Source organism: Trichosurus vulpecula, chromosome 6, assembly GCF_011100635.1.
Source record: "Trichosurus vulpecula isolate mTriVul1 chromosome 6, mTriVul1.pri, whole genome shotgun sequence".
In the NCBI taxonomy this organism is placed as follows: domain Eukaryota; kingdom Metazoa; phylum Chordata; class Mammalia; order Diprotodontia; family Phalangeridae; genus Trichosurus; species Trichosurus vulpecula.
Window position 1 is genome coordinate 115,037,657 of NC_050578.1, and position 27,645 is coordinate 115,065,301.

Below are 27,645 nucleotides of genomic sequence, written 5' to 3' on the forward strand. Positions count from 1 at the left end.
ATTCTCTGTATCATACGGCCTTGCCCAGATTTCCTCTATTTAGTAGCTGTGAGACTTTGAAAAGTTATTTAACATTTCCTCTTCTGTAAAGTGAGGGGGTTAGTTTAGATGACTCCTTAGGTCCCTTCTAGACCTAAATCTTTGATTCGAGATTCTTTCATATTTCATTTAGATGAATCAATCATATGGTGATCTTAATATACTGTAACTTAAATAATAATAATAATAGCTAACATTTATAGAAGGTGCTTTACAAATATTATCTCATTTGCTCCTTATGACAACACAGGGAAATAGGTGCTGTTATTGTCCGTATTTTACAGATGAGGAAACTGAGGCAGACAGAGGTCAAATGACTTGCCCAGAGTCAGAATCAGAAAGTATCTGTGCCTATATTTGAACTTAGGTTTTCCTGACTCCAAATCCAGCATTGTATCATCAACTATGCTGTAGATAGAGTCCTGGGCCTGGAGTCAGGAAGACTCATCTTCCTGCTTAGTTGAACTCTGGCCTCAGACACGAGCTGTGTGACCCTGGGCAAGTCACTTAACCCTGTTTGCCTCAGTTTCCTCATCTGTAAAATGAGCTGGAGAAGGAAATGGCAAACCACTCCAGTGTCTCTACCAAGAACAGTGTCTCTACCAAGAAAACTCCAAATGGAGTCATGAAGAGTCAGACATGACAGAAACAACTGAACGATAACAAATCATCACCTGTGACACCTAGCTGCCCTTTCCAGAGACAGCCGATATGAGTTCTACATATTACTGACCATATATTAAAAAAATCTTAATGAACATGTACTCTAATTGTTGTATGCATCCACCAGTCTTTCCTTCTTTCCATTCTGCTAAAGTAGAACATGAACTAAGATAGCAGTTGGTTGCTACACATTAGTCGAAGTGTGGAATCTGAATGGTTTGAGCACTTCAGATATGGAAATTTTTGTACTGCTTTATCTTATTTATAGGCAACAGAATTGTCTGCCAATTTTTGGAAGGCTGGTTTTTATGTATCTTAATGTTACAGGCACCACAGTATAGTCAGAGTTGAGCTGGTCTCGAAGCCAGGGAAGCCTGCGTTCTCATCCTGCCTCTGACAGACATTGACTGTGTGACCTTAAAAAAGTCTCAATTCTGTATCAGTAGAGTGGTTTCCCTCACGTGGGAGTCTGCTAGACCAGTAAAGTCCCAGGACCAGTCCCTGTCCCGTAATCATACAGGTAACCTACAAAAATGCTGAAATTTCTGAATTATTCCAACCTCTTTGACGCACTCTGAATATGTACATAGCTATAGATACACACATGCATAGATGGTTTGCTAACTTTCTTATTTCCATGTTGAATTGGGGGATTCCTTCACCCTTCTCCTGAACCAGAGTGTTTCCCTAAGCAGGCATTTTGAGCCAGGCTTTATTCCTGTACCTGTTACCTAGGCTTTCCTTTGTTTCCTTTAACTGTGATTTCATCTGGGTGAAGAAGTCTCTCTATCAAGCCAGATTGCAATCCATCTTTGATTTAGCAGTAAAAGCCTAGGTTGTTGCCTGAGGTTCAAAGAGAAGTGATTTGCCCAGGATCACATAGATAGTGAATGCCAGGGAGCATGACTGGAACCCAGGTCTTCCAGCTGCCAAGCCCAATACCCTAGCCACTCCTCTAAACTGCCCCCATTCTCCATCCCCCCACCGCATGTGGAATAAAGAAACCATGATAGAATGTGTAATTTAGGAATTCACATGCATAATTCCATTACTTCACTTTAATTAAGACTAACAGTAAAGGCCCTAACTTGTTTATATCAATGAACTCCTCAAAAAATCTTGATATTCAGGATAGACACAAAATAACCAGTACAAGAGTCCTTCACATTGATAAAGCCCTTTATGGTTTTGTAAAGCCCTTTACGGGCATTATCTCATTTAATCCACTCAACCTCTGTAGGTGAATAAATGACATGAAAGGATTAATTTGTGATTAGTCTATCTGCCCTGGTCTGGGGATTCTGTGTCCAAGAGATCTTCCTCAGGACTGAACTGGCTAGGAGCTCCTGACAGCTCAGAAATGGTGTTCCTTTGGGGTTCACCTGGGCATGGTTCTTGTGCTTTCCCATACCTGTTCCCTCTACGAGTTAAAAGTAATCAAATACACATTTGTTTGCAGTGGCTGCTTCATTAATTTCTCCTAATTAGTTTCTTCTGCTTCTGTTTTCCTTAAAGCCAGTCTCTCTACTTCCTTTTTGGACTCTCCTTAAACGACATTAATTAATTAGTGACAGAGAAAGTGTTTAACCTGGGGTCCATGAACTTGTTTATCTATTTTTTCTATTACAATGTTTTAATGGCTACATTTCAGTATAACCAGCTTCCTTTGTAATTTTATGCGTTTTCTTTTACATTTTTTTTATTGCAGGGGAGAAGGCAGGGCGTTGGGGTTAAGTGACTTGCCCAAGGTCACACAGCTAGTGTGTTAAGTGTCTGAGGCCGCATTTGAACTCAGGTCCTCCTGACTCCAGGGCCAGTGCTCTACTCACTGCGCCACCTAGCTGCCCCAATTTTATGTATTTTATCTTGTGAATTTAAAAATGTTATTGAGGAGGAGTCCTTGGGCTTTGCTGGGCTGCCAGAGGGGTCCATGACACACAAAAAGGTGAAGAATCCCAGAATTTAAATACGTGAAGGAAACAGCTTGGTAAAATGGAGGAAAAAAAAGGACAGATTTTTAGAGTTAGAGGAGCTGACTTCACCAGTCTGAGCCTCAGTTTCCTCATCTGTAATATGAGGGGAGTTAGAGGGCCCTCTAAATCTGTGATGCTAATCCTGAGACTCACCTGTGATTCCTGGCGCATTTCCTGACATCCTAGAATGAGTCACACTGGAATTGTATCACTGCAGAGCCTCCCATGGACTCATTTCTTGGCCTTCGTGGCCTTCGGAGGAAAAGTCCAGGTGCCGAGGGCTTGCTGATAAGCAGTGGACCCTTCTACAATAAATATGAAATGTGGGCTTGCCAAACCCCCAAGCTACTGACTTTTCCAGCACTAAATAAATATCCCTTGACCCTCATCTTGAGTCTTTTTGCATTGTGAATTCAGCCAGAGGGCCATAGCTACTCCATTGAAGAACATTTAGTATAGCAACCAATCTGGGTGCTAGGAAAAGCCTAGCCTTGGCTATGCATAGGGTCGGTCTCCTGTGAATTATAAATCCCAGAATGGGGCAGCTTAAACCACAGGGCAGCACTGAAATGGCATTTACAATGATTAGAGGGACTTTAAGAAAACACACACACACACCCATCCATCCAACACCCTCGTGAGATACAGAATCTGCCTTCAATTCAAGAAACAATACTCACTATGTGCCAGGTACTGTGGATAAAAAGGCATTAGTAGTAATAGCACCTGGCCTCAGTGAACTTGCATTCCAATTAGGGGAAACAATATATGACTCCTGGTTATCTCCAGGTTCCAATATAAATTCCTCTGTTTGGCTTTAAAAACCCTTCCTAGTCTGGCTCCTTCCCACCTTTCTAGCTGCCTTCTGCTGTACTGCTATTCCGTGTACTTTATAATCGAGCAGTACCAGCCTTCCCGCTGCTTCTCACACCCCATCTCCTGACTCAGTGTCTTCACTGGCTGTCTTCAAAGCCAGAGATGCTCTTCCTCCTCCCCTCAACCTTCTGAAGTCCCTGATTCCCTTCAGCTCAAGCCCCACCTTCTTTTAAAGGGCTTTGCCTGTGTCTGGCCCTGCCCCACTCCCCTCTACTAGGGTTTTCCCCCTGACCTTATCTCCCATTGACACTGTATACAGCCTGTCTTGTTTTCCCCATTAGACTGTAGACTCCTTGGGAGCTTGAATGATGTTTTTGACTTTCTTTGTATCCCCAGTGAGGTGCCTGGCACCATTGTAAGCACTTAATAAATGCTTGTTGATGATAGAAGTTGATATAAAATGTATACAGTGGAAATAGTATTTTTAGGGAGTGGAAGATGTTCTAACAATGGGGAGGGGGAGGTATGTATGAAAGAAAAGGAGTTTCAGGTGTGATCACCCTGGAAACATAGTAATACTTGAATTCGAATTCCACCTCAGCCTTTTACTAGACCTGTGACTGAACAAAAGTAAGAATTCTTCTTTACATTCTTAAATATAGCTACTTAACCCTTCCAAACCTTATTTTCCTTATCTGTAAATTAAAGGTAGGCCCAGATCATCCTATGGTCCCTTCTGGCTCTATATCTGTGGGCCTTGTGATCCTGAGGGAACTAGAGATCCCAAGAGACCAACAGGAGGAGGGGAGAGCATTGCAGCCAGTCATGGAGGCAGGAGACAGGTCAATTTGGTTGGAGCATATAGTGTATGGGGGGAGGGGAGTAATGAGAAATAAATCTGGAAAGACAGATTGCAGCTAGCTTGTAAAAGGCTTTTAATGCCTTGCACATATAGTTATGTTTCTGAAAATTCAAGTGAAAGTCAGTTTGTTAATGTTACTTCGCCAGAGAAATCTTGACTGTTGGATATCTTACCACTTAAAGGAGCTTTTCTATGAACCCTTTGTAGAGGAAAGAATTATTTTGTAATGTAAATAATTACTCCCTGTTTTGTTGGGTTTGTATGTCTGGATTTCTATGTTGGGATAAGTGAATAGGATCATAAATTTAGTGCTGAAGCTGAATCACTTAGCCTCTCTGGGACTCAGTTTTCTCATCTGGGAAGTGAGGAGGATTGGATGACCTCAAAGATTGTTTCCAGCTTTAAATCTGCATAGTCATCTAGTCCAACTCCTTAATTTTGCAGCTAAGGAAACTGAGGCCCAGAAAGATTAAATCACTTGGCCCAGATCACCAAGGCAATGGGTGGAGAGCTGGGATTCAGAACCAGGTCCAACCCCCAATCTTGAGTCCTTTCCTTTACATTAGGTTCTTAAGTGGGGAGAGTGTGTGGTCTGATGCCCAAAAGGCCCCCGATATTTAGGTGATACTCTTCATGTAACAAATGGCCTAGGAAACATTGAAAAAAAATTAATCACTTAGGACTCTTTCTTCTCCACCAGACCTTTTTACTCTCTGAGTAAGCCTGAGGGGTAGACACAGCCAACAGAGACTATGTCTGGCTTCCGTTTAAGTGTTAAAATCCTGGTGATAGTGGAGCAGAGAGATGCCATGGAAAACTGTTAAAGAGCCCTTTGGGCAGAGGCTGATTCAAGCATCTCAGAGGCAAAGTAGTTTGCTGTGTTTGTACATAAGCAGTAATGCCATCAGCCAAGTCATCTTTGGTAGACAGTAATCCTCTTTCTTTTCCTTTCTCTAACAGTCAAGTAAATACTGCTTGTAATGAGCATAACAAGAAAATAAAGGCCTGGCCTTTGCCCATGTGGAATTCTGTGTTAAAGGAGGGAAAACGTGACAAGAACCTCCCAACATCCCCCTCCCTCCAAGTGTCAACTAAATTTAAACAAACATGCATTCACACTTCTTCCTCAAGCATGCCAGCTGAACATCCAGACCACTGTGAAAGATGGCGTGGTATAGTTGAGAGACCTCTGAGCTAAGGAGACTTGGGTTTGAACTTGGCCTCTTGTGACATCATGGGCCAGTAAATGTGCCTCATCTAGAAAACTGTATCATGATAGAAATAGTCCAGTCAAAGGAGACACTGTATGTAAAGCACTACAGTGCTCTACAGGGTACCCCTAAAGCTTTAAACTTTAATAGCTTAATAAGCTTTAAGAGCTTCAAACAGCACTATGACTTTTGGGACACTCGGTATAAATGGCCGCTGTCAGGGAACTTTGTTCTCTATGTAGTGAAGTCCTAACTCCTTCTTCCCCTGAGGTGATTCAGTCTCTGTCCCTCAAGTATTTGAGTATAGATACAGTCATGGGTGAAAGTTTAAAGACATTGAAATTGTCTTTATAGATCACTGAAATTGAAAGCCAGCTTCAATATACTCCAGTCTGTCCTTTGAAAAACTTTGATCTGTGTTTCTGAATTAAAGGGTTCCTCTTGAAACCTGGCAGTTCTGGAGGAGTTCTCAGTATCAGGAGAAGGAAGTACAAAGTCATTGATGAACCTTCCAGTGAGTTGAAGAGTGTTTCTCAGTGGCAAATTAAAACCCACTTTAATTTGGGGGCCCCAGCAGTCACGTATTGCCCTCTGTGACATAAGTGGTCAGGCTGATGGGTTGGAAGAGGGGGAAATTCTTTTATTCCATGGTTGATGAGAAGAAAGGTGTCTACTATGATACCTTGTAGGCAGTTGGGGTAGATTGGCGTGCCTGAACATATGAAACGTTGGTTTTAAAATGAGATCAGGCCGACAGTGCCAAATTGGAGCTGAAGCTTCCCTTCTTATTGATCTACTGGGAACCGGAGGGCTCAAGATCTGTATCTACCATTTACCTCTCACTGAGGAGTCAGCAAAACAGATTACTGCTTGAAGCATGGCGGGGCATAAAGCCAGCTCTAGTCTGAGTCTGGAAGTAATGGAGATAGATGCAACATAGTAAAAGCCCATTATAAAACACCTCGGTTTACCACTGATTGGGTTATACTTGGGGAGAAAATCCTGTTTGCTGTGTGCATGTAACATAAAGGGTAGTTCCTTCCCTGGAACACCAGAAGTTTATGGTACAAGTGGTATTTTTGCATCTTGGCATACTATTGGGGTTCTCTTATATTCTATTTTTATTGAGATGTTTTTGATCCATTTTATAATAATAATAATAGCATTCATATAGGACTTTACAAAGCATTTGCATAAATCATTGTTTTTGATACTCATAGCCCTTCTAGGCAGCTGCCATTATTATCTTGATTTTACAAATGAGGATAATGAAATTCACAGAGAGGTTAAGTGACTTGCCTAGGTGTCCATGGCTAGTAAGTATCCAAAGCTACATTTGAATCCTGGTCTTCCTGACAGCAAAACCAGAACACTTTGTACCTTACTATGCTGCCTTATGTATAGTAGTGAATTTCATGATCTCTCTTAGCCTCATTTTCCTCATTGAGAAAATGAGAAGGTTTTAGTAGATCTCTGAGGTCCCTTCATAAATCCCTGTACACCTCGTCCTGCTTTCTTATTTGGTCAGTGACTTAATTAAAAAGTAGGGGCTCACGGTCATGGGGTAGGAAGAGCAGGGAAGTAGGTGATTGGCCTCAATGATATGCACCGGTGTGGTGGTGTACACTAGCCCATTCTGGAATAAAGAAGGCCAATTTTTGCCTTATTCTCTAATATATCTGGTTTGACCTTTCCCTCTTGATAGCTAATCACGTTGTGGTGAAGTGGATAGAGACCTAGCCTTTTGGAGCTAGGAAAGTCTGAGTTCAAGCCCTGTCTCTGATACATACTCTGTGTGATCATGGGTTAGTTATTTTTATAGAAGGAGTTTGTTGTACTGACAAATCACAGGTAGAAGCAAAAGAAGAAGAAGAAAAAGAAGAAGAAGAAGACAGTATTTTGAATATCTATTAATTTTTTCTTTCTTTAAAGAAAATATCTGATGTCATGGGACTTATACACATTGAGAGTAATCTCAGACAAAAGTAAAAGATAGCTAGAAACTCCTCTTCTTTCCTGTAATTCAGTTTTTTAAAAAAACAACCTAACACATTGGCGAGGTGTACCAAAAGACTATCTGCTTCTGTTATTGATGGTTATTGCTGGGATAGCCATTTAGGGACTTGGAATGGACAGTTTTAAAATTTCAACCTTGTACTAGATGACAATGACTTCAACTTAATAGATGAGTGAATGAAATCAATTTATTTAATCAGATGATATATGTAAAATGCCTTGTAAGCCTTAAAGTGCTATGAGTATTAGCTATAATTATTATTATTTGGACTTTGAAAAATCAGCTGAAATCATGGCCAGAACTTGATTGTCGGTGTTACAAAAAGGTGAAAAATGTGATCGTTGCTTGGTCTTTCTTTCTACTCCATACACACTGATCTGTTTGCCATTCCCCGCAGAGGATAGCTAGATCATGGCCTCCATGTCTTTGTTCTGGCTGTGTCCCGTGTCCCATGTCTGGGATGCTCTCCTTCCTGCCCTCAGCTAGAGTGATACTTCCTACTCAGGACATTCTTGATTTCACCAGTTCTTAATAGTCTCCCCTTATTCCCCCACTTTGTAGTTATTTTTTATTAATTCACCTTTGTACGTGTTACTTTCTCCTGGCAGAATGTAAGCTTCTTCAGAGGAGTGCTTTCATTTGTCTTTATATATCCAGAACCGAGTATGGTGCCTGGTACATCATATATACTTACGAAATGTGTGTTCAATTGAATTGACCACGGAAACATCTTTAAAAACTACCCGAAATCTCACTATCTTTTCTTGGAGAGGGTAAGGAGTGATCCCGTTGCTGAAAGGCCTAACTCTGATTTGGAATCCACTGTCAAACAGTGCCTGGGATTGTTTCTTGCTGCAGGGAAAGCTTCCTTTACTTAACCTCTGGAAGCCTTGGCAAACACTGATTTTCTGGGCATGGTGGGATAACCTCCTCTCTTTATGTTTCTTGGATGGATTGTTTGTTTTTCTTGCTACCTTCCTGAAAATATATAGTTCATTTTCAGTGTTGATCATTGGATTACCTTGTCTAGAGAATTTCTTGTGACTATAGAACAAAGTTCACTTGGCAGGATATTTAGGCATTTTTCATGAATTCCATCATTCCTAGTAAGTAGTGAATTTCCTGGGATCCCCCCTGCCCCTTTTCTCTAAAATATCTAGATGAGAAACCAAATGCCAGCATCTTCTGAAAGAATCAGAATAAAAGATGCCTGCGTGTTGGTTGGCTCCACTTTGGAGGACATACAGAAAGGCAGAGACAAAATCTCCCATGATCAGAAGGTACGAAGGAAGGGGTTTACTTGGAGAGGTTGTCATAGATCGAAGAGATCACCAAGGCATTGAAGTATTTACCACTCTAAGCTCATGTCAGGTTGACTATAGGGCTTGGTCTGAGTGATCAGTGTTAAGATAGATGTTGTAAATCAGCTATTTGTCAACTGCAGTAACTATCTTGTTCGGGAACTCAACTATCCAGCAACCTCACCTATCTGGAACCTAGTCCAGAATAGGAAAGGAAGCAAAAAAGGTTTCTTTATATGCAAGTAATATCACATTATCCATGTACTTAAAGCTCATGCATCTTGTCTAGGGAATAATATTAGGTCTTCACTCAGATCCTGTTGACTTTATACACAATGCTAATAAGCTAGTCTAGTTTCCCAGATCACTGTAGGTTAGAAATAGCAGGTAGATTCTAATAGTTAGGCTCTTTGACAGTAATACAAAGTGATAGTAGCCATTGGATACTTATAAAGAATGGGCTTAAAATTATAAAAAAAATTATAAAAGTATAGAAGTGGGAAGCCAGTGAGTATAATAGTAAATATCCCTGCTTGCCTGCACAGACCCTGAGAGCATTGTCATCTCACAACCTAATGAAATAGCTTCTTCAATAAGAAGACAATGTTAATGCTCTTTGTTTGACAAGGCAAAGAAATGTGTAGCATATTTTAGAAATAATTTCTATGCAAACTGCTTAAAATACTCATAGATTTGGTTTGAGGGGAAGGGAAGAGTTGTACAAATCCTCAGCGATCCTGAATGATTGGATTCGAAACAACACATTTCACCTGCATTCTTGCCACACTGGCGTACTTGCTGTTCTCCACAACACAACTTTTTGTTTCCCATTTCCCATCTCTATACTTTTGCACAGGCTGTGCCCTCTACCTGTGGTGCTCTGCTTCCTTACTCCTGAATCTTGAAACCCCAAGGTTCTTTCAAGGCACAGCTCAGGTGTTGCCTCTTCTCTTCTTATTTCATCTGATCATTAGAGTTCTCCCCCTAAATCACTTTGTGTTTACTTTATGTATAATTTGGATTTACTTCTCTGTGTACTTATACTCCTCCTCCCAGTTAGAAGGTAGTCAGTCAACAAGCAACCATTTATTGAGCACTTACTATATGGCAAAAGGCACAAATCTATTCCCTTTTGTCATGGAGCTGACGTTCCAATGGACTCCTTTAAAGCTAGGGATTGTTTTTGTCTTTCTTTATATCTCTAGTGCCATAGCACAGTGCCTGGCACATAGTAGGTGCTTAATAATGCTTGTTAAATTGAATTTAATTAACTTTCCCAGAGGCTCCAGATGGATGTGGTTTAAACCTTTCAGTACGTATATGAGTCGGTTCTTTTCTCTTGATCATTTTGTTTTTAATATTCGAGTGGTGGTGGTGTATGCATATAATCACAAGACTTTTAAACGCATCTTTCTGTAGTGGTTTGCAGACAATACTTCAGAGACAGATTCTTTTTTCCTACCACACCAACTGTTTGATTCAATTTAGTTCTCATAAATAGTTAGGTTTGTTTCAGTAACAATGTCAAAACACTGGGCTGTGAGGCTTCTGCACACATAGGCACCATATTGCCACCTTCCTCTGGTTTGCTTTGCCAATTCAGGGCAATTTCTGCCAACTTTGAGTAAAGGATAAATAAAGATGCATGGACTACGGTGGCCATTCACAGAATCTGAGTAGGCTGTGAAGAAACAAGCCCTTTTCTGTGGCAGACTGTCGGAGTCCTGAGGATCATCTTTTTGTTTTGTTTTCACCTCGAATATAGCTATAGAGGACAAATATAGCTGGCAAGATAATTAAGGATAGGGCATTGCTCTGATATTCTAGGGACACATATGGTCCCTGGGGCCCACAGCTCCCTGGGTCCTAGTGGAACTCCTTTTGATTAATAGAATTGGCCTTTTCAATAATTTGGCATATTTCAACTTTAAGGACTAGTAATTTCACTGATCCGTGTTTTTCCTCCAAAGCCCCGATGGATCAGGACTCCTTTATAAGTTAGGCGTGCACACTATCTTCTTTCCTCTCCGAGCTCCAGCCCCGCGACTGGTAACATGGCTAAACGCACCAAGAAGGTTGGAATTGTTGGTAAATATGGAACACGTTATGGTGCATCCCTCAGAAAAATGGTGAAGAAAATTGAAATTAGCCAGCATGCCAAGTATACCTGCTCCTTCTGTGGCAAGACCAAAATGAAGAGACAGGCCGTGGGTATCTGGCATTGTGGATCCTGTATGAAAACTGTAGCTGGTGGTGCATGGACCTACAATACCACCTCTGCAGTCACAGTCAAATCTGCCATCAGAAGACTGAAGGAATTGAAAGACCAGTAAAATCTTCTTATCAAATACCTGTAGCCCATAGTCCAACAATAAATGGGTTAATTTATGGAATAAAAAAAAAATAAGTTGGTAGACAGTCTGTGAGAATGGCTATAGCCACTTCTGGAATATTGTGTTCTCTTGTAGGGACCATATTTTAGGAAGAACATTGATAATCTGGAGAGCATCCAGAGGAGAGTGACCTGAATGGTAAAGGATCTTGAATTCATGTCATATTGGGAAGCAACTAAGAGACTCAGTTTTTAGAGTAATCGACCTGGGGTCAGTTAGACCCAAGTTCAAATCCAGTCTCCCACTCTTGCTAGCTTTGTGATTCTGGACAAATCACTTAACCTCTATCTACCTCAGTTTCCTAATTTATAAAGTGAGGACTATAGCAGCACCTTCCTCCCAGGGCTGTTATGAAGATAACATAAGATAATATTTGTGAAACCTTTTGCAAACCTTAAAAGTGCTATGTAAGTACTAACCTGTTATTATTATTATTATTAGTCGTTGGGTCAGACAATAAGCATTTATTTAGCACCACTATGTGATTAAAATGTGATTAAGGCACTATGCCAAGTGCCAAGGATACAAAGACAGGCAAAAGATAATCCCTGCCTTTGAGGAGTTTACAATCAAATAGAATTTTTCTTCTTTTCCTCTTCCTCCTCCCTCCTTCTTATTCCTCCGCTTCCTCTTCCTCCTCCTCCTCCTCCTGCTCCTTGTTCTTCTCCTTCTCCTCCTCCTCCTTCTTCCTGCTCCTCCTCCTCCTCCTCCTTCTGCTCCTTCTTCTCCTTCTTCTTCTCCTTCTTCTTCCTTCTCTTCCTCCTCCTCCTCCTTCTCCTCCTCCTCCTCTTCCTTCTGTTATTATTATTAAGATCAAAGAGCTCTGATCTTGGCGTCAGGAAGACCTGAATTAGAATCCTGCCACAGGTTGGGCAAATCACTTAGCCACTCTCAGCTTCAGGTTCTTTTTCTGTAAAATAGGGATGATTAATAATAATAATAATAATTATAGGGATTGTTGTGAGAATGAAATGACGTAATAGAAGAAAAGCCAAGACCTTAAGGTTAATTCTTGTTATCATTGCTATCATCATCAGTATTATCAATATTTGAAGGAACTGGAGGTTTTACTCCTGGAGAGAAGATTCATGGGTGGGGGTTGGGAGGGAGGGCATGATACCCTGTCATCATCTTTATAGAGCTGTTATATGGAAGAGTGGATGGATTTATTTACTTTGGCCTGAGAGGGCCTAACCAGGAGAAGGAAGTGGAAATAACAAAGCCAAATATAGGATTAACATAAGGAAAACTCTGTAACAATTAGAGATAATCCAGAAAGTAGAATGGGCTGCCCTGGCAGGTAGTGCTTTCCCCGTCATTGAAGGTCTTTATAAAAAGGCTACATGTCCCCTTGTTGTATATGGGGGGAGGAGAGGGACACACAGGTGATTATTTTTTAGATTGGACTAGGTACCCCCTCCCACCTTTGAAATTCTAAGATTCTGATCAAAAAATCGCTCCCCTAGGTAGTCCATCTGGTACTGAACCTTTTAGAAGTTAGCTAGACTGGTCCTTGGACCAAAACTAGAGCCATCCTGGAAGCCCTTCTGGCCCTCTATCTAAATTGCTGGAGTTTGTGCTCTGGAATCACCTTCAGGGACCCATGGTCACAAGGAGGCACTCAAGTTGGACTTGTATCTTCCATGGTGCCATTCATTAGATGTTTAGTGAGTGCCTACTATGCTCACCCCAGTAGATTAGGTGCTTTGGGTCCTGCAGAGATGAGTAAGACTGGATCCTGGTTCTAATCCATTTAGATGGGAGGGGGTTGTGAAGATAACTGTAATACATTTAAAAAATGTGCTTAAGAGAACTGAAGGAAGTTCAGAAGGAAGCATAAACAGAATACCTTTGAAAGTAATATATATTTATTATACATTTTTTGAAAAAGCAAGCTGTATATAATAAAGATCCTCCTTTTCTGTTTTCCTATGTGGAAATGTTCCTTTTTTTGGTGTTTATTAAATTCAGAATCCTTTTTTAAAAATCCTATAATACAGAAGAGTGGAATACCTTGGAACAGCCACTTTGGGGAAGGATGATAAGAAATTAGTAAAAAGTCTACTAAGTAGTGGTGATGATCCAGTTGAGGTTAGACAGCATAAATTTGTTGGGACCTAGTCAGTAGTTTTGACTTTTTCCAGAAAAGCTTGACAGTTTGGGGTTGTCAGGTGTTGGGGAATTGGCAAAATGGGAAAAGTAGAGAAGACCAAGGTCAAGGGTTAAGTGAGATGAGGGCTTCTAGTTGACCATGGGGTCCAGATGGAGTAGAAAGGCAAGTGAAGTTGAATTGAGGGTAATGGAAATTTAAAAAAAAAGCATCTGCAATATCTAAGAGTGTCATTATTTGGGGAAAGTAACATTTTATGTTGTCTGCTCAACCAGTTCATTTTTATGTATTAATATAGGGGTTATTTGAAATACTTCATGGGGCGGAGAGGAGTTACATCTTAGACATAAACAAGGCCCTTAATTATTCTTCTGTTAGAATACAGGTTCTGAAATAGATTTCTTATATATTCCCTATGACTCATCATTTTTTTAAACTGATCTAATGCCCCCCTGCCCTGCTGCCGCCGAAGGAAATCTTCATAGCCTTGTACTTGTACATCTGCCACATAGTTTCAGTGATATACTTGGTCAGTAGAGACAACCACCTCTGTGGGATATTGGGTTACGTGATGTGGAATTAGCCCCATCTTGACTCAGAGCCTTGGTTTCCACTTTAGGGCAGCAGAGATGAGATCTGTGACTTCGAATTTCTCCATTGTGGTTTCTTTTTGAGATTATTGCCTGGCTGAGATCTAAGGCACATTGGACCAGATTCCTATGAATTAAAGCCAGCTTTAATTTTTTTTTTTAAAATTTGTGCAGCTCCCTCCTGCTGAAGATCTCTGAGTCCCAAGCCTAGGAATGATATCATTATCTTTGAATTTTATCTCCTTGCTTTTGGTACCTCATAACTGTTTCTGTTTGAAAGGCCAGAGTGTTGAGAATAATCTTTTTTTTTCAAATGATTTTTTTTTCAATTAAACAGTCTATTTTCTCTCCCTCCCATCTCTCCCCCATTAAAAAATAAATAGAAAAAAAACCCTTATAACACATATACAAAGTCTGGGAAAACAGTTTGTACATTGGTCATGTTCCAAAACCATATATCGTCTTCTGTACCCTTGAGTCCATCACCTCTGTTTCAGGAGGTGAGTAGCATCAGTCCTCTGGAATTATGGTAGGTCATTGTATTAATATGAGTTTTTAAGTCTCTCAAACATGTTTGTTTTTTACAGTGCTAATGTTATCATATAAATTGTTCTCAATTCTGTTCATTTCGCTCTGTATCAGTTCATAGAAGTCTTCCCTGGCTTCTCTGAAAACATCCCTTTCATAATTTTTTACAACTCAGTAGGGTGCCTCTTACTCTTCAGTGGATGTTTAATCCATTCTAGAATTATCACAAAAGCATGAATGCAAATATATCTTCTCAGTGCAGTCTCTTGCCCTAGTTTCTAGCTCTTAAACAAAGCCTTGTAACCACACAATTCAGTGTGGTTACACAAGCTTTGCTATATAGAGATGTAGTTTCTTCAGTGATGTACTAAGGGCATGCTGGTTAATGGAATTGGATTTTATGTTGTTTTTGAATCAGATTTCATCATCTCCTACTAGCCTGTCAACCATCTAGTCATTTCTCCTTCTTAGGATGTGCTACTGAGAGATACTCTTTTGAGACAAAGGGTTTTTTTCCCCTTCTTTTTTTCTTTAAATATTAAAATCAGTAAGCATTTATGAAGTACTCACTGTATGCTAGGCACCATGCTTAGATGATCAGGGTGTGTGTATGTATATGCATGTATGTGTGTATAATGGTAGCTTAGATAAATAGGTTATCGGGTGATGATTATGTCAGGGCATTTTTTTAACCTTTTGACCTAAATCTCCGACAAGGAGAGTTCTGTATTTTCTATCATTTGCCTATTTTCCTTGGCTTGTTTTTTATTACAAAGTATTCCTGAAGAGCTGCAATGACAGGGAATGTGGAAAGGTTGCCCCTCACAATTATTCTATAAGATAGGAACGGAACCTGCCATTTCATTTGTAGAGGGAACTCCCGGTGAGGAAAATTCCTCTCACAATGCAGGTCAGCACTGTGTCTGCATCTTAGAGTGTTCCTGAGAGAACTCAGTTATTTGACCAAGGTTCTGCAGCCCCTATGTGTTAGAGGCAGTACTGGAACCTAAGTCTTTCTGGCTTTAACACCAGCTCCATCCAGCATCGTCGCTATGAATACAGACCTTGAAAGCAGGGCCCCACAATTCCTTCCGACCTTGGACTTTTCAGCAAAAAATGTCAGAATTATGCTTTATTGCAGAGAAAAATGATCCTGTTAGGGGAAAAAACACTCCTTTTCATCTTTCCTATCCTGGATCTTTTGATATAATATAATTATAATATAAATATTTATCATATTTATATTATATATTACATTATATATAATATATAAATAAAAATTTATAATATAAATATTATAATATAATGTAATTATATATGGAGATGAGAAATAATGTTTGTTTAGACCAGGGGCTCTTAAGTTCATGAACTTTGATGGGAAAAAATACATCTTTATTTCAATACAGTTAGTTTCTTTGTAATCCTTTGTATTTCGTTTTATGCATTTAGTTAATCACTGCTTACAATTAGTTAATAATAAAACTTTATTCTGAGAAGGGATCTATAGGCTTCCCCAGATTGCCGGGCTCCATGACTCACAAAAAAGGTTAAGAACTCCTGGTTTAGAGTCACAATGAAGTCCCTTTAAACTTTTAAACATAAAATTAAACTCTAATAAAGAAAGAATGCAGTTGCTGCAAGGACTCTCTAATTAAATCTTGGTTATTTAGAACACTTAAACTATATGTAAAATCATATTCAAAAAAATCCTGACTTTAGACAGACATGCCTCTTGAGCACATGCAACAGAAGGATTAGATTATTAACATCATATATATATATATATATACATATATACACACACATATATGTATTAGTCTGCCTTTTTAAGGGAATCATATGCATGAAAGGCACTAAAGAAGTTTGCCCCATCTCTAATTGACTTATGTCGCACCTACTTGTCTTTCTCTTTCATCCCTTTCTCTTTTTATCTCTGGTGTCTTCTCTACCATTTTGTACCTCCCTCCCTACTACCCCTGTACAATTTCATTTATTCTGCTTGTCCCCCACAATGCATCTATTTAGCCTTACCCCACAAGAGAACATGCAGTTTCTGGAAACGATACCTAGTAGTTACTAGAAAAACCATAAATCACAGAAGGGGGAGAAGAGAATGGGATAGAGGTAGGCTCAATTTGCCAAATGTATTTGTCCCTTTGGATTTTCCATTGAACATGATTCCACATCTTATTACTGGGGCCTCTGGCTTGAAATTCAGCCTCTGAATTTTTATTTATGACTGCTGAATCCCTACTCTTTTTCTTATTCTCAAACTAGTTACTTTTCAAGGTCCAGGTTGAATGCCATCTCCTCAACAAATTCTTCTCTTATTCCTGCAAATCCCTGGACAAGATGTGACATCTCTCTTTTCTAACACCTCTTACCCTCCTCCTCCCCCCATGACACTTTTTTGGGATCTCTTATCTCTTCCTACCTTGACTTACAATACAACCCCTTAGTAGAATATAAGTTCCCCAAGGACAGTGAATGTTGTATTTTTGTGTTCACACATAGTAGGGAAATGTTTGTTGAATTTGTGTAGCTGATTTTATTTTCCCTACTAGGAGAGTATAATCTCTTTGAGAGCAGGAACAATGTTGATTTATGTATTTTTCTGCGTAGTGCTTGGCACAGTGACTTTCATAATAATAGATATTCAATAAAAATCCGTTAAATTATTTTTAAATTGGAAAGAGGGAATTAATCTATCTAGAATTGAGTCTTGGACAAGTTGAGTCACAACAAATTATGTAGGACTGTGAAAACCAGGCAGAGGTCTTTAGTTTTCATGTGGTAGATAATAGGGAGCTTCAAGGGGTTGAATTGGGAGAGCTTGAAGGTGATGAGGTTCTGGACTGGGGTAGGAGTGGGATAAATAGAGAAGACTGGACCAATAGAAAGCATTTCAGTGGAAGAATCTTTGTACTTGGTTAACAGGACCAAACATGGTGAGTTTGATTTTAAAGGTGGAGTGGCCGGAGACTGGATAGTGTGGTGAACAGATAAAGGAAATTGTATATGTGTATATTTTGGGAGAAAGTAAATTCCACTTTGGCCCTGTCAAATTGAAAGTGCTATATTGGGTATCAGCTGCCAGTTAAATTCCCCTTCCAATGTCTCATCATGATGTGAAGGTGATCTGTGATTCTCAAAGACTCACGGTGAGAGCTCTCTCCACCTGTGACTGTAGGCCTATCATCAAACTCTGAGTTTTAGCCTAGTTAGGTGCCATGTATGTGTATTGTCTGAGGAACAACCTCGTTAAGTGTGGTGAGGTTGTTAGATTGTTTTTAGATTGGCAGGAGGTGACTGTCCTGACTAGATCTGGAAGTTGGATAAATAGGACTACCAGGACATATGCCACCAGCTAATGACCTTTTCAATCATGTTAACTCATGAAGCGTGAGCACTCATGATCTCTATTGGTGGAAGGAATGCCCACATTAGAACTGGATCTTTCAAAGTATCCAAGCATCCAACCTAAACCCAAATTTCTTATTAATGTTCAGTGTAAACTGAAATCTCTGGTTGGGGTGTAACTATGCCTTTTAGGGTTGATGTCATCCATTAAATTGGTCCCATCTGAAGGGGAGAGATTTTCCTATGTTTTGATTATTTTCATTTTTAATAAGTTTTGAGCTTAATGTTGGGTATTAGCCCATTGTTGAATATTAAAACTCTTTCTCTAGTACACATGTATGCACGTGAATGAGCACATAGATACAAAGGGTGGCACCCTCACTATATATGAGAGTGAAGCCATGCAGTAAACCTGATTTTCCCTCATACCCATTCCCTACCGGCGAAAAACAGATGTGACTTTTAGAACCCCTTTAGGGTCAAGAAGACCTTCTAAGACAGAGGTTTGTGGAGATTTGGAGGGAATCATGAAGATGATCTTTCTTCCCTCTTCACCACTGCTGAACAAGTTATCTCAAAACCATGTGGAACAATGGTGAAAGGAACAAAAGTTTCACGATTCATCCTGCTAATTAAACTTTTCACGGGGCTGTCCCATAGTGGCTCCACCTTGTGGAACTCTTCAGTTTAGGCAGAGCTGTGAAAGATCCATTCTCCTTGGAATAGCTTTTCCTGTGATGGCATTTTTATATTAGAGTGCTAGGGAGGTATGCAGGGGAGCAAAGTTAGGTTTAATTAAATTTTGTTGAAGGCTCTTAATCTCCTTCTTCCAATCTAGATGTATAAAGCAAATGTATAGACATTTGCTTTAAGATTTTTTAAATGAAAAGCAATAACTAAAAAGAAATAATGGGGCAGGATGTGGGTAATGTCCCTATACTTCAGTAGTGGGTCCATGATAGAAAGCTTGATACATTCAGAACTGGCATGGGCTTTAATTGTCTCCTCGTTTTACAGATTAGGAAACAAAGGTCAGAGAATTTAAGTGACTTGAGTTCACAGAGCTGGGATTTGAACCTAGGTCCTCCGATTTCAAAATCCAGGACTCTTTTGCAAAACCCAAAGAAACAACAAATATGGAAACAGCAGCAACAAAAAATAATGGTGGGAGAATGGGAAAAACTCATTTTGTATATAAGACATTTTTAGCAGATGGAGGAGGCAATCAAAATAATGTATGCTATGAAGCTCACTATAGTCTTTTATTAGGAAAGACTATGAACTAATTAATAGATAAGCCAGGGATGCCAGATCAGGAGACTGGAAGTCTCTTCGTAGCTTAGCCAAAGTTTTACTATGTGACTTTGAGTAAACTGCTTAACCTTTCTAAATTTCCTTTGGTAAATGGGAATAAGACTATTTTTCATTTATTTATCTCAAGACTTAGTGGTAGTGGGATAAATGGAAAGATACTTGTAAAATACCTGGCTGATCTTAGGAGAAAGCTTTTGCGTGAATACTTAACATCACTAACATTCTGTTCTGTGTGTACTTATCTCAGTGAAGGCCCAGTTCTGTATCCTAGATGAAACAAACTGTACCCCCTGCCCCATTAACTTTGTGACCAGAATGACTTACTGTTCCCAGAATCTTAATTCAGATTTTAACCTTTCTACTCTTCTCATTTTGTAAAGCTGCATATTTTGTAGGCCATAATTTGCTCAGCCTGCTGTAGGGGAGAGTCTCATGCCTGCAATATGCCACATGATCCTTATTTTTAAGAAAATGTAGATTTGATTTCAATAATTCAATGCATTATTCTTGGCATGAAGGAATCACAGAATCTCAGAATTGGAAGGGATCTCAGCTGCCATCAAGGCCAACCTTTATCCAAAAAAGTATCTCCATTACAATACACCCAATAAGGAGTCGTGTGGCTTATTTTCCTTTTCTCTCCTGTTGCCATTTCTGGGATCCAAATAAACTCATAAAATAGCAGAATTCTCACTTCCTCATCTGCCATTATAGACTTTAAAATTTTATTTGCTCAAATATCATTAAATTGGTGGAGGGCAGAGAGGTGGCAGGTGGGGATGACAAAATTGAACAGGTCTTTCTTTAACCTATGGATATGGGATTTTTAAATGCCTTTATTATCCTGGTAAAGGTAAGTCGGTAAGACTTGACTCTTAATGCCATTCTCTGTAGAATGTGATTCCATATTAGACACAAGGAGGAATTAACATGGTGCCAAACTTTGGTTACGATGTGACTTCATGGAAAAAGATGATCCCAAGAGAGAACTTGAGGACAGGCTACCGTGGAGTATGAGCTTTGTTACCTATCTCGTTAGTGATTCGGGAATAATTACTTCATGAGGACTTAAACAAAATAGCAGGAGGGCTTGTTCCTAAATATCTCCAATGTAATGGGCGGTTGTACAGCTGTGCCCTGAGCTGTAGATGTCACCCTAGCCAGTGGCATTTCCTACTCAGAGCTTAAGGGGTTAATTGGATCTAATTCTGAAGGGGAGACAGGGGTCCATTCCTGTCCTTGAGTATCTATGAGTATGTCTCTATAACTCCAAATGATTTTTGGGAAAGTCCTAAATCTTTTCCTAGTGGTACCATTTGGCTGTAATAGGGGAGACTTTTTCCTCCCTCTGTTTTTTAAAGAGCCTAGGCACTTTGATTCTCCTTTTATAAAAAAGATGTTTGAGAGGAGGTAAGGAAAAAAATGGATTGTGTATTTCTGAAAAAGCTTGGAGGAATAGGAGAAGAAGAGAGGAGGCAAAGAGAGACAAATGCCACTTGGACAGAATAAAAAGGTAAGCAGTCAAGTACTTTTCCATGTTATTTCATCTCTGAACCCTCATTATCTAGGCAGTGGGAACCTTTGGAGCCTCTGTCAGGATCTCAAAGCAAACAGTAAGGGAGGGAAGGAGGCTTTTTTCCCAGAAAGGAAGGGAAGAAATGTCTCTGGCCCCCTTCTCTTGCCTCTTTCCACACCACAAGGTTGGTTTGCTGAGGCTGAAACAGATTTTGGTTTTTAGGCCTAGCCACTGCATTGGCTGGTTTCCTCTAAAAGCCTAAGGGATGCTGGGGTCAACTGTTTGTTTGAGGTGATCCATTTTTACCTTTTTCTTTGCTTGGATAACACAGTAGACCAAAAACAAATTGGGATTCAGTCAACTGGCTATCAGGTTTTGGGTGAATCCTCCTTCTCCATTTTCACCCACTCCTAGCATGGCAATCATTCTTTTTTTTTTCCCTTTATGCACCCCCATCCTTATTTTATATACTGAAAAAAAAATAAATATTTATATTGTTATATAGATATCATTTTGGATGAGGAAAATACACTCATATTTAGATAATTTACACACACAGGAGAAATATTCTATAATTTAGGTCAATTTACATACAGAAGAGAAATATAAATTCTATAATATTAAAGATGTTAGTTTATATACAGAGGAAAAATATATACACATATGTTTATTAAAAGGACTTAGTCATAGGTATTCTTAAAAAACAATGCCTGTCCAGTCTCTGCTCTTCCACATCACCTTGAGTTTGCTATTAATATGTTGGTTAAGTCCTGTTCTTAACAGTGTGATGTGTTAAGCTTAGATTACATGCACTCTTTCTCCCCATCTCTCTTGACATCTCTCTGTCTCCATTGTGCTCTCTCTCTCTCTCTCTCTCTCTCTTTCTCTCTCTCTCTCTCTCCCTCTCTTCCTCTCTCTTCCCCCCCTTTCCCTCCTCTCTCCTCCCTCCCTCCCCCCCTTTTTCCGTCTCTCTGTCTCTGTGTGTCTGTCTGTCTCATTCTCTCTCTCTCTCTCTCTCTCTCTCTCTCTCTCTCTCTCTCTCTCTCTCTCTCTCTTTCTGACTTGATGTGTGTGAGTGGCTCATTTTAAACCCTCCCATGCTCCCAGAGCCAGGTGGCATTGCTGTACGCTCCTCCTGCTAGCTGTTGCTAAGTGAGCGGTACAGTGTCTCAGATGAAGCTGCACCAATAGCATCCTGACCCCCCAAAGGCTAGTAAAAGCCAAAGAAAGAGAATCCCACAGTGCTGTCTGTAGTACCATGGTTGGTTTTTTTTTTTCCCTCCTCCCTCTCCCGCACTCTTTTCTTTTACTGTAGGAAGGGGAGGAGGGCAGGGGGAGATGGTAGGAGGAAGAGGAAAGAAAGAGAAAGGGGAGGTGACTCATAATAAGCCTTGGTGTGCTTGAGATAAATGCCATTTTTTTTTCCTTTGTGGAGAGGAGGGCGAGCATGCTTTTCTGAGGCATTCACCAACTGGCGGAGGGGCTTTTTCTTGACCCCAGCCATGGCTGTATTTTGAAAGCATGAACCTCAATGAAGAAATCTGTTGAACTGTGGATTTCCTTTACTTTGTTTTGTTTGGGGATAAAATTCTCTCTTGGAGGGTGTGTAAAGGGATAGGTTGTAAGAGTTTGGATCTTTTTAATAGCCCTGAGGAAGGAGATTTTGATCTCCTATTAATTCTTCCTATTTCTCACTTCCTCTTTCTCACTCTGCTCTCCCCATCACTGTGTTTCTCCACTAACCTATAATACCTAACCTTCATCCAAAAATGGAATTCTTTTGAATATCGAAATTGTCCTGGCTGCTTTTTATGTCTTTCTTTTATTGTGAGGAATTTACTAAAACTAACCTAAAGGACTGGGGGCAGTGGGCTTAGACACATGTTCAGGTAAGAATTTTTTTAAAAGCCTGCCATTAAGCGTTTCATCAGTCTCTTGCCTTTTGCTAGAGCCTTAAAGCCTAAAGGGAATTGGCATGCTGCCACTTGACTGGATAATTGCCAGTGTAGACAGCCAATTGGAATAATTTAGATGATACAGTGAAAAGTGTCATGGCTCCATGCCTCATGATGGTGCAGAGGTGAGCCTGGGTTCGTGGAAGCTATGCCAGAAGAGTACAAATTCTGGTAGGCCCTACCCAGCTACAGTGACTTCAAGTATGGACCCAGCAAAGGAGTGGGGATCTGTCCCCTGAGGACCAGTCAGTAAACATTTATTAAGTAACTACTGTGTTCTAGGCACTGTGCTAAGAGCTTGGGATAAAAAAATAAAAGGAAGACAAAAGACAGCCCCTGCTCTCAAGGAGCTCATGGTCTAAATGATCAGCCTATATTCTGATCAAGACAGTGATCCAAGACAATTCCAAAGGTCCCATGATGAAAAATATATTCACCTCTAGAGAGAGAACTCATGAACTCTGCATGTAGATTGAAGCATACTTTTTCACTTTTTTTTGCTTTGTGTGTGTGTGTGTGTGTGTGTATGTATGTTTGCAACATAGCTAATATGAAATTATGTGTTGCATGCCTTGACATGTATAATTGATATCATATTGCTTGCCTCCTTAGTGAGTGGGGGAGAGGTAAGTGGGAGAGAGAATTTTGGACACAAAATTCTAAAAAATGCATGTTAAAAAATTTAAATGTAATTGGGAATATTTAATGAAATAAAAATGTAATACAAAAATTATCAATCTAGCTAAGCTCAGAGAAGTTTATACCAGTTGGCCATAGGTAATGATCAAAGCTGATTCTGGTCCATGAAACTCCGAAAGACTAATAATTAAGACTGGAAGAAGAGCCCACAGCAAGGAAATCACACATCCTCGAAGTCTTGGAGTATGATGATAGTCAAAATGTACTGCTTCCTATGATTTCTATCAATGTTAGGCTTAAATTTTCCAGATAATATTTTTGTAAAGATGGCCTGAGATGGAACAGGTTCTTAGCTATCCCCCTGAAATATGCTCACTATCTGTTAAGATGTTGTTGGTTAGTTGACTGGTTATTACACTTGAAGCCTAGTTGAGACTAGAATTCCCTTCCCCTTTCCTAATTAAGGTTCAGTAAACTCTTAAAGAGTTTAGGGATGCCTCTTGTCTTCTTATAACAATAATTTTCCAGCATAGCTTTCCTCCTTTGTACCCTCTCCTATAACAACAAAGAAAAGTAGTTGAGCAAAGTCACAGAGTTCACAACATTCTGTACCCATAGTCTCTTACTTTTCTACCCAGAGGACAGAGGTCTGTTTTATCACAGTAAATACTTCTTAACTTACTTCTGCAGCTGCCTGGAGTTGGGATCATAAGTTGGTCATGTACCCTTGGCAAAATGCCTCTATACATTTCTGAGTCAGAATATTACTTGTCTTCCAGTGCTAAGAGTGAGAGTGTGTGTGTGTGTGTGTGTGTGTGTGTGTGTGTGTGTGGATAGAGAGAGAGAGACAGAGAGAGAGAGAGAGAGAGAGAGAGAGAGAGAGAGAGAGAGAGAGAGAGAGAGAGAGAATATGAGGTAGAGGAGAGAGGATTTGATCTCAAAATAATGGTACCCTTTGTTACGTAATCTGTTTGACTCAATGAATTTTTCTTTAACCTTGAAAACAGTTTTCTATTTGGGAGAACCATGACCCAGGAAGGTTAGCCAGTTAACTCTGAATTACCCAGAAAAGTTGGTCAATGCCTTCTCCCCTCCCCACTCTTTGTACTAATTCTCAAGCTTCGGACTCCACACTTCAAACATGGATTGGTTGAGGTTCATACGAAGGGCACCAAGAAGGATCTAATGAACCAAAATATGATTGAGCAGCAGAGGGGGAAACTTGCTGCATGTTGGGAGGCTGCGGTGTGTTTTGGTTTGTCTGTTTTTAAACTTTTTTTAGCCAGCTTGCCTTTATTACATTATGATTGTGAAAAGAGCATTGTCAACACTGTCAGCCCTTGCTTACTCATGGGACTTGGTAGCGTGGATAACTGAAATCCACAGATAATCCCCAGACCTCACTTTACTTCGTTCTTCCCACTTCTTCTCAGTTTAAACCTATTCCCTGAGCTATTAATCAGTAGCCAGATGGACTGATGTGAGCTGTACCTCCTCTCTTTGCCTCATCTACTTTTCTGCGGAGTCTGAGAGAGAATCAGCACAAAAACATGGCAAGGAGGAGGAAGATGAATGAGTGTTGTTCAGTCATTTCAGTCATGTCCTACTTGTCATGAATCCATTTGAGGTTTTCTTGGCAAAGACACTGGAGTGGTTTTGCCATTTCCTCCCCCTGCTCATCTTACAGAAGAGGAAACTGAGGCAGACAGGGTTAAGTGACTTGCCCAGGGTCACATGGCTAGTCACTGTCTGAGGCCAGATTTGGACTTAGGAAGATGGATCTTCTTGACTGCAGGCTTGGCACTGTTTGTTGCTTACCAAATACAATTTGAAACCTTCTTTTTGTGTCAGGAGTTTCTTTCCACCATGCAGTGTTGACCAGTATCCTTGCAACCTGTTTAAGGTACTAAGTTCTTTAACAACATCATGGGGTGTTTTGTCTGCCTTATCTTTCATGTGATGGATTTTTAAAAAAAAATCTTTTTTGCTTAAAAATTAATGCTTAAACCCACTTAGGATGATAGCCAACACAGCAAATTCTTGATAAAGGAATGCAGATTCCTTTATAGAGAGAGAGATTGCCAAAAGAAAACACACACACACAAACATACTCTCCTTCTTGCAACTAATTTAATACTTCTATTGAACCTTTCATCTGAGGCCCTCCGATTACGTGAAAAACAACAGCTTCCCGGTTTTTGAATTGCCTAGCGGTAGGGAGAAACAGAGCTAGATTATTGCACTGATTTTTTTCTTGTATATACATGGCAAAGAGTTATTGTTGTTCAGTCATGTCCAACTCTTTGTGACCTTACCCCTGCCAGACCATACTGTCCATGTGGTTTTCTTGGCAAAAATCCTGGAGTGGTTTGCCATTTCCTTCTCCAGTGGATTAAAGCAAACAGGGTTAGGTGACTTGCCCAGAGTCACACAGCTAGTGTGGTTCCAAGGCAGGATTTGAGCTCAGGTCCTCCTGTATCTAGGCCCAGCACCCTATCCACTGCACCACCTAGCTTCCCCTACATGGCAAGGTAGCATAGTACAAATGACAATAGATTTGAAGTCACAAGACCTAGGTTCAAATCTTTCCCCTGCTACTAAATCCTTCATCATTCTGGGCCTGTTTTCTCGTCATTAAGATGTAGAAGTCTTGGATTAGATGATTTCAAAAATCCTTTCTGGCTCTAGATGCAATGGTAGGGTCCTATGAGCTGAGCATTCCTGGTCCTACAGTAGCTCATAGGAAAACTTTAAAGTAATGATTATTCTTCTAAGCTACTAGGCCAATCCTTATTGCTTATAATGAGAAGAATGCAGCTTTATGTGAATTCATTCATTTGGCCCATAAGACCCAAGACTGGTGTCATTTAAACTTCCTAATAGTCTAAGACTCAGGATAGTTAGAAGAAGCTTGTTTCACACCTTTAGTTTAGTGAAAATTATATTTTCTTGTAATTTTTCTCTCTTCATACGGTGAAGGAAAAATTAATGTGATTCCTTTGCGGCCCCCCTCCCTCCCACACACATTATTTACTTCTCACATCCCACTTTATTAGCAACAATTATTCCTCTGAAGGCTTAGTCAAAGCACTTGTAGACCTATGAGTGATCCTGTTTGGTAAGAGTAAAGTGAAGAGTGCCAACATAGAGTTAATATCTCTTTATCTGTTCTTGTCAAGTCTTCAGAAACTCCTCCATGAGAGAAATTCTACTCTTTAATGAAATGCACAAAGCCCTGGGGTCTCCCCCAGGATGTTTATGTTACATGCTATCCACAGGAGAAGTGTATTGCCATAATCTCTCTTTACTTCTCTGTCTCTCTGCCTCTGCCTCCACCTGCCTGCCTGCCTGCCTGCCTGTCTGTCTGTCTGTCTGTCTGTCAGTTGGTTTCTCCCAAGTGTTCAGGCTTAGGAGATTGTGTCAGGGCCTATAGCAGGCCATGAAAGTTTTTATACTCTCATGTGACTTTGGTGGGTGTTTACAGCAACCACACTGGCATGCCCAGGATGGCTACTAGCACAGGTTCTTAGATCTGCTTTACTAGGAAAGATAGCTGTTTCAGGGGTAAACATAAAATATAAACAGAGGAAATACAGAGAAGAGAAATGAAGACCAACAGACAGGGCTCTACTGCCTGAACCAAAACAATACTGCTATATATACTTTACATTCACCATTGGATTGAGAGAGCCTTTACCTCTGAGTAGTTAAGGAGCTCTGAACATGCGGCCACTCAGAGTCCTGACCAGGGAATCACAAGATCCTTCTTATAAGTGAGCCCCCAAAGCAAAAGCTCACCTCTCAAAATATATACTATTTCAGCTAATAGGCTCAGAGCCAGAAGGTATCACCCCCCCTCCCCTACTCACTGCCTAATTAGAAATCAGCAAAAGGTGTGTAAGCCTTCCTACAAGCAAGAAAGCTTCCCTTAATGGGCTCCACGTGAAGCCTATTGATGGACGGGAAGATCTTATTCCCCATTAACCTTATAGTGGGGTGGGATATGCAGCTAGGTAGATAGAGTGGATACAGCACTGGATCTGGAGTCAGGAAGCCACATCTTCATGAGTTCAAATCTGACCTTAGACTCACTAGCTGTGTGACCCTGGGCAAGTCACTTAATCCTGTTGGCCTCAGTTTCCTCATCTGTCAAATGAGCTGGAGAAGGAAATGGCAAACCCTTCCATTATCTCTGCCAAGAAAACCCCAAAAAGGGGTCATGAAGAGTCGGCCATGACTGAAAAATGACTAAACAACAATAAATGATACTCTTTAAAATTAATCATTGGATTATGGGATCAAAGATTTAGGGCTAAAAGAGACAGACATTTATGGTTAATGTACCTTGCCATTGGTTC

The 27,645-nt window shown here is 40.2% G+C and overlaps 2 protein-coding genes across 2 annotated transcripts in view; both read left to right on the forward strand.

Annotated features, from left to right (window-relative positions):
- Positions 1 to 27,645, forward strand: part of MAML3 (mastermind like transcriptional coactivator 3) — a 543,043-nt gene that overhangs the window by 120,500 nt on the left and 394,898 nt on the right. The window lies entirely within an intron of this gene.
- Positions 10,890 to 11,281, forward strand: LOC118852587 (60S ribosomal protein L37a-like). The gene has a single exon (XM_036762235.1). The coding sequence runs from the start codon at positions 10,937 to 10,939 to the stop codon at positions 11,213 to 11,215; it is 279 nt and encodes a 92-aa protein (XP_036618130.1). The 5' UTR covers positions 10,890 to 10,936; the 3' UTR covers positions 11,216 to 11,281.